General features: G+C 39.2%; 1 protein-coding gene across 1 annotated transcript in view; it reads right to left on the bottom strand.

Annotated features, from left to right (window-relative positions):
* Positions 1-12,124, bottom strand: part of LOC121314575 (PH domain leucine-rich repeat protein phosphatase 1-like) — a 106,613-nt gene extending 94,489 nt beyond the window's left edge. The window contains exon 1 of the mRNA XM_041247993.1: positions 10,412-12,124. Within this exon, the coding sequence (XP_041103927.1) occupies positions 10,412-12,080 (1,669 nt within the window). The 5' untranslated portion in view covers positions 12,081-12,124. The remainder of the gene's footprint in view (positions 1-10,411) is intronic.
* Positions 12,125-13,958: the final 1,834 nt, after the last annotated feature.

Genomic DNA, 13,958 nt, shown 5'->3' with positions numbered 1-13,958 from the left:
AGAAGTATGCTGGGATCTCTCATCTCTCCTGGATGTCGTCTTACCTATCCAGGCACATGCAGTCTGTTTTCTATGCTGGACGCAGTGGTGTTGCAAACCCAGTCACTTGTGGTGTCCCCCAATGATCTGTTCTTGGGCCCCTTCTCTTCAATATCTACATGCTTCCCTTGGGTCACTTCATCCGCCAACACAGCCTCATGTTTCACTCCTATGCTGACGACACCTAGCTCTACTTAAAACTCGACCCTGGCTCATGGCTTACATTCAAAACATCGAGACCTGGATGCCTGCCAATTTTCTTCATTTTATTATTGCTCTGCTCTCTCACGTAGTGGCGCACTACAACGTTCCATCCACGCAATCATCATCACTGCCACTTAGACCTTTTTTTTCTTTTTATGGAATCATTGAACATGTGTGTTGGAAAGAGTGCTATACAATATGTCAGCAACAATGTTTGCTTCCAAACGAAGCAACGCCAATTCAATTCAAAATGCTTGAGAAAGAACTTATCCCACATTCAAAACGCATTCAATCTACTGCATGGATGTGTTTTGGATACAAGAAAAAAGAGTGTATTATTTGAAATGTGAGCGCAGGTTTTTTGTATACGTTGGCTTCAGTGACACTGGGTGAGTCGCTACACCGTTCATGTGCCACAGTCCTGCCAAGCTGTATAAGGGAAGCATTGTCGTTGGGTATTCTGGATACATTTGTGTGTGTATCATCCAATTTAACATACAATATAATTAGTTTCAAATTTTTATTATTGGTTTTCCTAAAGGTCGAAAACTTTAAAAGAGGTAACTTTACTTGTGTACGTCCATATAGAAGACACCTAACACATCTAACCTTTTACACACCTCAAGGACCATCACCCTGCAATTTATGCAGACATTCCAAAAGGTTTTTTTTTTTTTTTTTTTTTTTTTTTTTTTAAACATGGTTTTGTAGTTAAGGATCTAAGTTAAAAAAACAATAATAATAGTTCAAATACAAACTGCAAACCGTGACTAATATCCATGTTTGAGGCAACTGTTTTGCATCTGCTTCAAATTATAACTTGAATAACTTATACCGTGATATTAAGGTTACCATGGTATTTTTACTGAGGAAATTGTGCATCATCCCAGAACTATCACTTGTTTGTGTGGTTTTAAAAAACAATACCCTAAAAATGGCAGCACAACAATACACATGGGGTGGATGAAATTCCACTTTTTTTTATTTATAAAGATTTTAAACAAAGCCTGAAAATGAATCTTAACCACAATGCCTTTAAAAAAAAGATGCTGCAACATTTACCTTTTGCTCCATAAGAAATGTGTTTCTCTGCTAACTGGCATTGACCTTCCCGGCACAACCCAACTATCAGCAATTATTTATTTATTTTTGATTTAGTGCAGACTCACCACGCTGCTACCCAGAGCTACAGTATCAGAAGACAACGCAGCCCCAGGCAGCTTACAGGTAAGCCTGCAGGCGCCCAGCCAGACCACAGGGTTTGCTGGTGCGCAGTGAACCGAGGACACCCTGGCCGACCTAGCCCTCCCTCCCCCAAGGCAGAGCTTAACCGATTGAGCACTGCCCTCTGGGAGCTCCCATCCTCAGTCTGCAAAGGAATAGCCTGGACTTGAACTGGCGACGTCCAGACTATAGGACGCATCTTGCACTCCACATGGAGCGCCTTCACTGGATGCGCCACTCGGAAGCCCCCAGCATGTTTAGCACAGGATTTACAATAGCAATACTGTAAATCCCTCTTGTTCTGTTTTGCCTCCAGAGCGTGTAATATTCAACCTTTGCTTCCACAGGAGGCAGAAGGTTGCCTGTTTGGCTCATACTGCAGCACAACATTACAAGCAGGCACTAGGGAGGGAGGGGGAGAAGCTTCCTTTGCTGAATGTAAACAACTGGGAAATAAACTAAGTTTGCTTCCTGAAGTAGAAGACTGCACAGATTACTAAAACAAGTGCTGTGTTGTACTGATCACTCCTTTAAGTAGACAAATATTGTGAGCACTGCAAATCACAAACACTCAATGTCATTATTCCAAAGCATACAATGTCATCCAAAACTAGCAGAGTAAACCGCTTTTGATACACTTAATAAAAGCTATGTAAAATGAACAGTTCTACAGTAATTTTCCTTTAAGTTGTGCCAACTGCACTTTGCACTAAAGACAATCAAAAGTCTTGCTTGACATACTGTAGAGTAAAACATACAGTACAGCTGTGGTTTCTCCCTCTGAGTATGATACTGGAGCCACTGCCATTGCTACCAAGTTACACTGGGTGTGCCAGTCCAAACAGGAAACCCTCCTACCAGAGATAAGAGGCATGCTGCCACCCTACTGCTTAAACTTCTTGTAACTTGGAGCTATTGTTTTTAGTGGTAATAGATAGAGGAAGTAAAGGGATTCTTATTAGAGGACTGGAAGTCAACTGCCAAGCAGTCTTGGATTTAAATCAATGCTCAGCTATTGACTTTAGTGACATTGGATAAATCACTACACCTTCCACGTGCCACAGTCCTGCCAAGCTGTGTAACTGAAGCTTTATCGTTCGGTATTCTGACTATATTTGTGTGTGTATCATCCAACTTAAATACACATAATTTAAGAATGGAATTAAGTATTAAAGAGTTTGTATATGTGAAGCTGACACACGTCTCTGTCTTAAATCACTTTTGAGTTAAACATCAATTAAAGGTTGGGAGATCCAAAAATCAACCAATCCCTTTTGACCCCTCAACCCGTTCTGGCTGAAATCATTCTTTTCTTTTCTTCTTTTTTTTTATCAAAGCAGTTCAAGGAATCTTATCCACACTATCTTCAGAAAGAGGCTGCTACATTTACCTTTCGCTTCTTGAGAAATGTGTTTTTCTTCTAACTGGCCTCTTTCCCAGCACAACCAACTGTCAGCAATTTAATGAATAGTTTACAACCTGGAGTGACAGGAACAGAATGTGTCAATAATCGTGTTTTCAATATAAACAACCCAGAGAACCGGAGATGGTAGGGTATTAAATCCAATATTTTTGGCCGATTTGTCAGATACACCCCACCCCCCGAAAGCCTCACTAATACATGGCTCATGGCTTAAGCCATTATAAAAGTTGGTTCACTGCCATAAGAAGACGACCCCTACTTTGCAACCCGGGGTGCACTGATGCCCGAGTCCCAGCAATCGTTTCAAGATGTCAGGCTTCAACATCATCTTGGATGAAGGCCAAGATTCCTTTCAACAGCTCCACCAACACTCTCCAGAGAGAGGGTTTGTTTCTACCATAATCTAGTTTTCTGTTATGCTATAAAAAGGTGAATCAATTACACCCAGTGAAACAGAATTGGTTTGGGTGATGAATTAGAATGTTAACATTTGACAGTATGCCTACAGTATTTGCATTCTGTAACCAGGTTCCTTTACAAATGTATGGACATGCCTAAATAAATCACAACACACTGTATACATTACTGCTATGCCAGAACTAGTCTCTAACAGAAGTGGCTAACAACAATCCAGCCAGCTCTATTAGAGATTCAAACATCTAATTTACAATGTAGAGCAAAATCCAATTCACTAGGGAAAATACAAAACTGAAAGCTTAACTTACAGTTAATGTATGTTTTCAATATTTAAAAGGGAAAAAAGGTTTATAGATTTTGTTCTTTATTTAAACCTACTCTAAGTTATCTTAAGAACTGGCCTAGATCCATGTTTTGCAAACATGCAGTGTGCTACTGTACTGTAACTGGATACTTTGTATTTTGACCTTCTCTAAAGGTAATACAGTAATCCATCACATATCTGCTAATATCAATCTCTTCAGCAATGTTTAGTTTATTATTGAACAGAGAAGATTAGTTCAAAGAATGTAGATCTCACCAAGATTTTTGTACACTGTGTTGTATGTATTCCGTGCACTACCATTGCTAGTTGTGTCAAGTGAGCAGTTCAGTGTGTTTATGTAAATAAATCCTGTTCACCTGAGGGCTGTATCAACTTCAACCTCCGTCTCGACCTCCTGCCTGCATCCACATGGCTACCGTGTCACAAGCATTAATACCCTGCATTTTTCTAAACAAGGGATTTAGGGGCACGCCCTAAAAATGCTGAATCTCAAAACAATAATTGTGTGACTATAGTAATTGTTACAGTTGTGTATGATGGTATTTAAAACAGAATTCTTTCATTCGCCTTTTTACATATCCACCCTTACTCTGCAGTCGGATATGTGACAGATTACTGTATTAAAAACTACACTGTACTATATTTACGTTGGTTACTTTGTGGTAAACATCCAATGTTTGGTCTTTCAGCCTTGGGGTCATTTATTTGTATTTGACACTTGCAGTAATAATATATTAATATATTATATATATATTATATGTGTGTGTGTGTGTGTGTGTGTGTGTGTGTGTGTGTGTGTGTGTGTGTGTGTGTGTGTATTAAAATAAATAAATGAGAATTTTAAACATATAAAACTCTGTGTTAGACGAATAACCGGTCACATGACAAATTTCTGGCCTATACACACATTTGTATACACTAACTGCAGAAAGCTTGCATTCTTACACCCTCTGCTAAGGATGATTTATTTTGGTTGTTTCACACAATTTAAAAAAAAAAAAAAGGATTTGAATTCTTTAGTTTCAGCACCTTTTTTTCTCAACCAAGATACAGCGGGTTAGCCAAAAATATTTCATTTAGTTTTTTTTTTTTTTTTTTTTTTAAATCTGCAGTCTATGCTAAAGCATTTGCTAACTTTTACTTTTATGAACTCCGTAGGAAGCACTGAACCCAAAGAGATGCAAGGAGACTGACCAAACCGAGCCCAACCGAACTGTACCCAACTCCTGTGGTTAAAATTAGAAAAGGATTTTAAACATATTGGCTGTATCGCTGGGTTTATCCAGCAGAGAAATTGCATGCATCCAGTTTTTGCAATTTTTGCACAAAAAAAAAAAAATAGAAAAATGTCAAATAAATGTTTGTTTTACTTTTTCTGTGCATCAAATATCAAGTTACAATATGGCCCTTCGCAAAAATTTAGTTTGACATCCCCTGTCTAGAAACAAACAATGTGGTTGAAAAGAATGGTAATAGACCACAAATATAAGAAAATGGCGATCACTTCAGATTGAAGATGGCACTTTAGAGGGTCCCTCGATTTAGAATTCCCTGATCATGAGAGACTGGGAAGAACGGCACTTCAATTTTCCCAGCAGGAGCTTTGTGACCTGTCATTCATAGCAACAGGAGAAGTCAGCAAGCTACACAAAGTACCGAAACACAGGGACAACATTTATTTAAAAAGCATACCCTGCCTACAAGATCCCGGCAGCAAAATACTGAGCCTGTAATTTAGCACGATGGGATAAAACAAAATTAACAACTTTAAAAGGTGATATGGTTGGCATAACAAATAATCTAGGTAAATTGGAATAATCACCTCAGCTAAAAAGATGACCCTACATTGGATTATAATGCAAACGTTAATGAAAGAAGAACTAGAGGTGCCAACATCCCCCATAAAACAAATGACCAAAAACCTGAATATGCCTTCAAATGTGAAATAAATTATGGTAACAGTAATAGAGTTTTCTTTTTTACTGCACATCAGGTTGACAAATGGAGCCACATGAAGGGCTATTTATTTATATAGTACGCCACACGGCATTGTTTTTTGATGTGGCTAAAGCAGCATGATTTAACCTGAAGTTCAGGCGGATGTTAAAGTTTGATGTGCTATAGTAAATGTGCTACTGTACGTCCACAGCAGAATGAGATGCGCTCAATAGATCAGTGTGTACACAAGCATAAAGAGTGGCCATTCAGTCTTTAAAATGAAGCCCTTTAGGCAAGATGGTGAAACGTGTGGCAATCCACCAGGACCGCGCCCTTCTTCTACATCCGGAAAACTGGAACGTTTGACATTCCACAGGAAGAATGGCAAATTCCATAAATGCTAAAACACACAGAGATTGTAAAAAAATGTTTGGGTAGCTACAAAACACTGTTCCAGTAGTATGGGAAGTGCTGGAAAGCCTCCGCTGACAAACATGAACAGGCTTACTCAATTACGAAACTGATTGACCCAAGCAATATGCAGCATAGTATTCAACAGGCAAGGGGGAATTTTAGAATGCTGAATGTTGCAGTCAGTGGTTATGATCCAGCAGCCCTGCAATTATTGAAATTTGTTTAATAAAATGCAAAGAACAGTATATATTTACAGCACAAATAATTAGATACTGGCACCCTACAAAGATTATTCAAGAAAAACTGTTTAACTGTTTAACTGCCTTTAGGGGACATTAGCCACTAATTATGACAAAAAACAAAATAGACAATTTCTGGTAGTTTAACAAACAAACAAAGTCACACACTAAAGCAATTCCAAATATTTGTTCATGACAAAAATATTGGCATAGTTATATTAAAAGTATAAAAATGCAATAGACCTAATTGCAAAATATATGAATTGAAAAATCATTATACAGTAACTAACCTGCATTATAAAGTCAATAGCCAGACAAAGAGGTAATTATTTCCAACATCTGGACCACAGTATGTTTGGAGAAAAAAAGGGAAAGCCTTCAGTGAATAAAACCTTGTACCTACCGTGATATGGAGGTGTTTCAGCAGTTCAGGGACTGAAGACATTCATGTGATTGAAGACTGAATGAATGGAGAAACGCATCAATACATTCTACAAAGTACAATGATACCAACAGCTCATCGGCAGATTATCTTCCAACAAGACAATGACCCAAAACATATGACTAAGTCAACTCTGGAGTTCTTGAAGCAAATAAAGCTAAAAGTTCTGGAATGTCCTTTCCAATCACGAGATCTCAATGCAATATTAATGCTCTGGACTGATCTGAAAAAAGTTGCAGCCAAGCATTGTGTGTCCAGCTGAAGGAAATATGCAAGACAGAATGGGCCCAGAACTCACCCACAAGATGCAATACACTGGTTAAGAATTCTCATAAGTGTCTGAAAGCCTTAATAAAAGCAAAAGGAGGGCACACAAAATACTAAAAGCAGGTGTACCAATACTTTTGTCATGAACGAATATTTTAAATGAAATAAGCGTGTTTATTTTAATAAAAATTATGTTAAATTAACAGATAGTGTATTTTGCTTTTTGTTTTAATGAAGTGGTGAAAGTTTACTTAATGGTTGTCCTTAATCTTACCTTAAATGATTGTATAATAAGTGTAGGGTGACTTTGTCTGCGACTATTATGTTTAATCTTCAAATACTGTACCTAAGCCACTTTTTACCATGAAAAAATACAGCCCTGTTAATTAGATTCTTTAACAATGTTGCATCTTTAAAGAAAACACAGTTATTCAGAGAAAATTATTAAAAGTGACTAAATGTGTACTGTGTACCCATGTAGGCCTGTCTGTATCGCACCTGAAGAGTGGTTTCAACCTTGAAAGTCACCAGTGCTGAATATAAAGCTGCAGCATCCCACTTCAGTTTTACACCACTTTCTTGTCTATTCAAAATAATCTTGCATAAATTAGCCTTCTGTGGACTTGGTGTTCATTTCAGTATTCAAATTCTTCTATCTTCTGCTTTATCAGAAAGCATACCTTTGCTGACATTTGACTACGTTTACATTTTTCAACAGCAGTTTGAGCAGTAGGGCCACCATCTGTCAACCGCCACTGCAACCTGCTGGCTCCTAAATCACTGTACCCCTTCAGATAGACAAGCAGGCTCCTGCTTGCTGACATTGCATGAGGTTACACTCAGACATTAAAATGGTGTTTCTTACAGGAAACAAAATCATACTGGACAGCAAACATTTAATATGGAAACGATCAACCACATATTAGTTAGTAGTTTCCATGCTTAAGGTTCAGTGCCCACATAATAATAATAATAATAATAATAATAATGTTTATTTTTATATAGCACCTTTTATAGTGCACCACAGTCACAAAGCGCTTTACAAGATACGAAACTAGGGTGTGTGAACTATGCATCAGAGTAACTTACAAGAACGTTTCACCCGAAAGACGGAGCACAAGGAGGTGAAGTGACTTGCTCGGGGTCACACAGTGAGTGCGCTGGGATTTGAACCAGGGACCTTGTGATTACAAGCCTGTTTCTTTAAACAAACTACAAACGTACAGACCAAAAAATCGGAATAAGCAGAAAGCACTGCAGCTGGGAAAAAAATTAGTTTTTGCATCAACTAATGTAGTATGTTGTACAATATGACATGCATGACAGTTTTATCTGAATTATTAAATTCTGCAGAACTGGGCCTTGTTAATCTTCATGATAAGACTATACCGGCAACAGATAACTGGGGTAAATCTCTATCTCAAACTTAAGCACATGACCATGGAAAAATGTAAGTGGTTTGCTAAATGCCATTTGCCTGCTTTTATAAACCTCTCTTTTTCTCAATGAATGCGAGAACTTCCTGCACTTGGTCATATGAATAGAGTTTGGCAGACAGTCAGAAAGACAGTACAAGGATTTGAATACCATGAATTCAGCTTCTGTGCAGCCACTAAATTAAAGGAATTCACAAACTCCACAAAGCCTTTTAGTATCCTAATGGATTCTGCCTTTTATTTTGGATTATAATAAGCACTAGCCCGAAAAGGCCCCATTCCAAGTAACATAACTTGATGTGTCTGCTTTGTACGATGTCATCAGCAAATTCGTGGGAGCATTTCGTTTTGGCTTGTTTACATCTTTTTAATCACCACTGTTTACGAATAGGTTTGTCCATTCATAACCCTATGGTTACATCCAGAGGTTTATGGAAAACCATCATGTAGTAAAAAAAAAAAAAAAACGGTACCCATGGTCACCAGGGGTAAGCAGCCAGTAAACCCCAGAAAAGAAGGAAAAAATACAAGGAAAAAAACCGACAAAGGCACCTTGAAATAGCAGGCATGGGGTGCTGTCATTGTGCTGACATACATTGAATGCATGTTCCCTTTAGCAGTTAATTGGTAAATGAAATTACACTTCACCAGTGCAATACGGTTATTCTCACACTGCTGACCTCTTTCAAAGGACTGCATTGTATTCTTGTAACAGACTTGGTTTCTATTAACTGCCCGTTATATTTTGAAGACGCGTTCTCATTATTATAACTGGTACTGAAATAATGCGTACATTGAAAATAAAGTAAAAGTTAGGAAATATCATGCACAGGCATGACGAAAAATACTGTAAAGTAACTGCATCTGTTTGTCACCTTCTTTTTTTTATAACTTGTGTGCAAACTCCATGGCCGAACATGTATTTAAATAAAATAAAACCGTGCTCAGTTATTGTCAGTGCTGTAAAGGAGCGGGCCGGAAATGTCCGCCCCGGACTCTGCACTGAATGAACCAGTCTGAGCACAAACACCTGTTCCAATGGCATCCTGACATTTGGCTGATTGCACTTGAAGTTTAATCATTTCAGGGCCAACGCAAGTGTCTAAATCCAACAAGTATATCTAAAACACTTATTACAGTCGATACGCTTTTACAGCCTTCTCAAAAGAAATGGCACATGCTTGAAGCATGAACAATTAGAATATACTGGTGCTTTGTTTTGCCCGAATACTAACAACCATAGGTCCAAATGCCTTTCATAAGAATTAACTGACATGTTGAACAATTTAAAAAATGTCACATTTTAATGATTAAGGGTCCAGAAAGGAAACCAATACCATAGTAACTGGGTGGTTTGCTTCTATAAGGTTCCAACTTTGAGCATCTAGCGGGTGGCTCTGTCACAAATTGGACAAATGTTATACATGTATATTAAAAATGTCAAGGGTGTTCTGTTTTATTTATTTAAGTGCTGGTTTTATGGTTTGCTAAGGTTTGGAATGGTCGCCAACCTGTCACTTGGAGCCTTATTCAAAACGGGCAATTAACATAAAAGGCAAAGCTCAGGACTGTCACGCACAAATTCTCCAAAGAATAATTGTTCAGATTTCAAAATGAGACCAAGGAGTATGGCGTGATAAATGCAATTCAGGGAAGAAAAAAAAAACATTCCAATGTTCTGTTTTATTGTAAACAATACTGCCCAACAGGCTGAAAGTATAATGTTTTGAGTCTGGTGTGTCAGTTACCTCCACCTGCTGACAAAACCATCACGATGTACTGCATTTGCAGGCAAAAAAAGTTAACCTTGTATGTTAGTCAGACTAGCTTTGGGCAAATACATCTGTGTATTTTTTCAACAGATAAACAACTGCCAAACTGAGCCACAAAACTGTGTCGGTATGTTTCTGTACCAAGTACAGAAATTAGTACACATTTACTATTACAGAATAAACACCCCAAGCAATTCAATAAAGCAAGTCCGAACAGCTGCATTAGCACGTAAATAGAAGCATACGGGTCATAACCGTTATGGGAATTTACCTGTATAGAACCGGATCAAGCAGCCTATTTCAGAATCCATCCCTTCCTCTTGCACCCTCCAAGGGTCTTTAAATCCCAGTTGAAAGAGGTAGTCATTTTGTATCTTTAGTGGCTTTTCATCTGGGTCCAGCCTCCTCACAGCTTCCCCGTGCAGTTGGACATACAGCGTTGGAATGGAATAATGTTCAGATGCTGGTGCAACTGTCAAAGTGCGAGGGCACTCGCATACCTGGCTAGACACGTTACTTGTCTGGCACGGCCGGGCCACTGAATTACAAGGTGGGGGCCTGCTAGAATTCGGTGTTTTATATCTGACACCACCGTTGTTGTTCGCATCGCCGTTCGGGGATTCGTTGTCACACAGTGTGTTTACTTTACTATTAGTAAGGTCTAGTGATGGCAGCTGTTTGGCAATAGAGTTTATAACCAGACTGGAGGATGCACAGTCCAGCTCCAGCTCGTCGGAAGAACTGCCAAATGCATCCAGTCCTTCTGTTGCACTATCCACAGTTGGGCTCAGGCTGGAACTATCTGTATCGAACACCGTTCCATCGGTCCTGGAATCCACGTGCCCGTTGATGGAAACTGCACTCACTTCATCATATGTGGTGCAGTCGAAATCCGAGGCCGAGCTTTTTAGACCAGAATTCTCTATCACGTTGTGTAATAACCTTGTATCGGTTTCGTCTAATATCAATCCAAAAGTGATATTTACATTTATGTCCGAAGGACTGGTTGTATTTTCAGCCAGTGGACCCAACCTTAAAATGTCTGGATCCAGTTGTTGCCTAGTGTTTTCTAATGGCAATTTAAGCCTGTCTTTTAAAGTGGCTGACTGTCCGTTTATGTAATCCTCGTTTTTTAAGTTATTCAAATGCCCCGACTTTGGATTGCCGTTCACCACATCAATAGTCCTCGTTCGAGCGTTTGGACCGTCGATCCTGGACAGAGTAACATCGTTCTTCAATCTGCTGGTGCTACCTGCAACATTGGTCCCCTCACCGATCACTTTCACCACTTTCCCACCTTTGTTGCCCTGCTGGCTCAACCAGCCCCCCACCTCTCCTGCGGTGCTTTCCAGTGTACACAGGACTGGCCTAAAATAGGAGGGCATCAGCCTGTCATGGACGTGCAGGCACCCTCTCTGCAGATCCGCTCTCACCCATTCCCTGTCTGAGGAATGGAGCTGGATCACCTGCCTGTGCCGGAGTAGCATCTTCCTGTCCAGGCTCCTGGTGCTCAGGTTTGAAGACAGAGCGGGTGTAGATGTGGAGGTGGCGTCGGCATAGGCGGCAGCAACAGAAGGTGTTGAGGTTGGAGCTGCAGAAGAGAGATTCCTTTTCAGTCGTCTCCTTCTGAGCAGGAGCGAGTTGGTGTTACTTGTTAAACTGCCAGCCGTAGTACGAGCCGGAACAGCCGGGACCTGCTGAGTGCCATTGCTGATTGCAGTAAGAAGCGGGGCAGAAGCCACTCGCACCCCCCTGCTCTCTGCTTTCGATCCACCGCCGCCTCCATCGTAATTTGCTTTTACAGCACTAATAACAGTGCTGCTCCTGCTATCTTTTAATGTGCTACTGGTTTTGCCAATTTCAGAGCCCGATACAGCTGCCCCAATCGGTGACGAACAGCTATCTTCCACCAGAGCCCGCGCTGTTTCCATTTTCGGCATGCGAAATACAAAATGTTATATATATATATATATATATATATATATATATATATATATATATATATATATATGTAAAAAAAAAAAAAAAAAAAAAAAAGTTATAAACCGAGTGGCTAACGCTCACCGATCCCGTGGAAACTTATATCATTATAAATCCAGTTTTTGTTTTCAGCGCTGCTCCACTGCTGTTGATGGCGGTTACAGAGAACACTCTGTGTGGACTTTTCTTCTTGATTGCGGTAAGGAAAAGCAAGAGGGTGGGGCGCTACTGAACCTCATAAATTATCCAATGAACTCATGATTATTTAACGACGACGGCAGACATAAAAAACAAGAAGCCGTCCAAAATTTATATTCATAAGGTGACGCCTTAAGAGGGCGTTGACCCTTGGATGGCGTTAGTTTTTCTCACGCAGGCTTTGTGGGAAATGTTTTCTTTACTCGGGAAACGATTTTTAGAAACTACATTTCCTAGCAAGCTCCACTTTATTGTAATTGCATTACATAATAACTATAATCATAGGTAAGAAGTAAACAGACAACCTAAAATACTATTTGAACAGTCCTCTTAACTGTAGATGTTTATACCGCTATGCAGGCGTGACCAGGCTTATTTGCAATTCCTTACCAAATTGAACAACGGCGGCTGAAGATGTGCTGTGTCTTTGTTGTTAAAGTAATAAATAGCTCGAAGCTACAGCGCCCTCTAAGGTTAAGGTCAAGGAAAGTCAAGTTGCTAACTCTAAAATGTTTGGAAAATGTACCCTACAAACTAGTTGTTAAAAAGTTACACCACGCAGGGGTTTGTGCCACCTTGAATAGCCAGTGCAGTGCTGTTTTTATATAGCTCTGGAGGGACCATAGGTCAATGATGACGGCATCTACTTTTTTTAGGAAATGTGAAAAAGGGCTGTTCTAAAGAATAGCCCAAAGAGTCATCAGATTTCATTCATCTGTGCAGCCTTGGATAAGGAAGCAACTGCCAACTAGCTGTCACATTTGCTGTTGTGACTTGGTACAATGAGATGCAGCTTGTACTGTAGACATTACAGAACAGGTCAGCGTTGCTGTTTGCAAGCAAATATATCAGTTATGTGAGGGACAGCTCCTTTAATGCATTCTTTTTTGTAGGAAGTGATGAAAAAAGTGTCAAACATTCAGCAGGCCAGATTCATTAATATATATTTTTAATTAGTTCTACACGGTATTACTTTTTTTTCAGATATTTAATTTAAAACTGCCAATAATTTTGCATGCATATTTGAAATTGAATGTACTGCTATAATTTTTACTTATTTGCATTATATTTATACAATTATTTCTTGTACCTTTGTTTATTATGTGGCCACATATCCTGTTTTTTTCAACAGCTTTTTTTTTCCTTACATTAGAATTGTAGTGATTCAAAATGGGTTATTTTTAAGTTCTAATGCCACCTTTGCTTGTAAACATCAATCTCTCTTATCCTTTGAGATCTTGAAAGCTTGCAGATTAACCCTTGTTTGGTTAGTCCAATAAAAGGTATCACATACCCTTCTCTTTGTCTAAACATAATTTGAAAGATAACATTCAAGGTCCTTTACTGGAGATTGGTGAATGTGAGGGCCTTAACCAGATTAAAGGAAATCTCATATCCATTTTCTGAGTGTACCGTGTGGAAATTCCATATTATTGAAGGAGGCAATTCTGTTTTGTCATCTGTCTTCATTTTCTCTGATCAACGGTCATTTTGGCACACAGCAAAAATGGAATGAAAAGCATCTGAGGGTAGAGGGTTGATCGTGTTCAATGCAGTTTGTTGTAATTTGTACTATACGAACTAGTAGGCAGTAATTTGCACATTTAATTATCTTGAGGTCACCATGACCTACAGTATCT

The sequence above is a fragment of the Polyodon spathula genome, chromosome 4 (genome assembly GCF_017654505.1).
Source record: "Polyodon spathula isolate WHYD16114869_AA chromosome 4, ASM1765450v1, whole genome shotgun sequence".
Classification (NCBI taxonomy): domain Eukaryota; kingdom Metazoa; phylum Chordata; class Actinopteri; order Acipenseriformes; family Polyodontidae; genus Polyodon; species Polyodon spathula.
The sequence above is the reverse complement of the archived record's forward strand: the minus strand, read 5'-3'. Positions and strand labels throughout refer to the sequence as shown.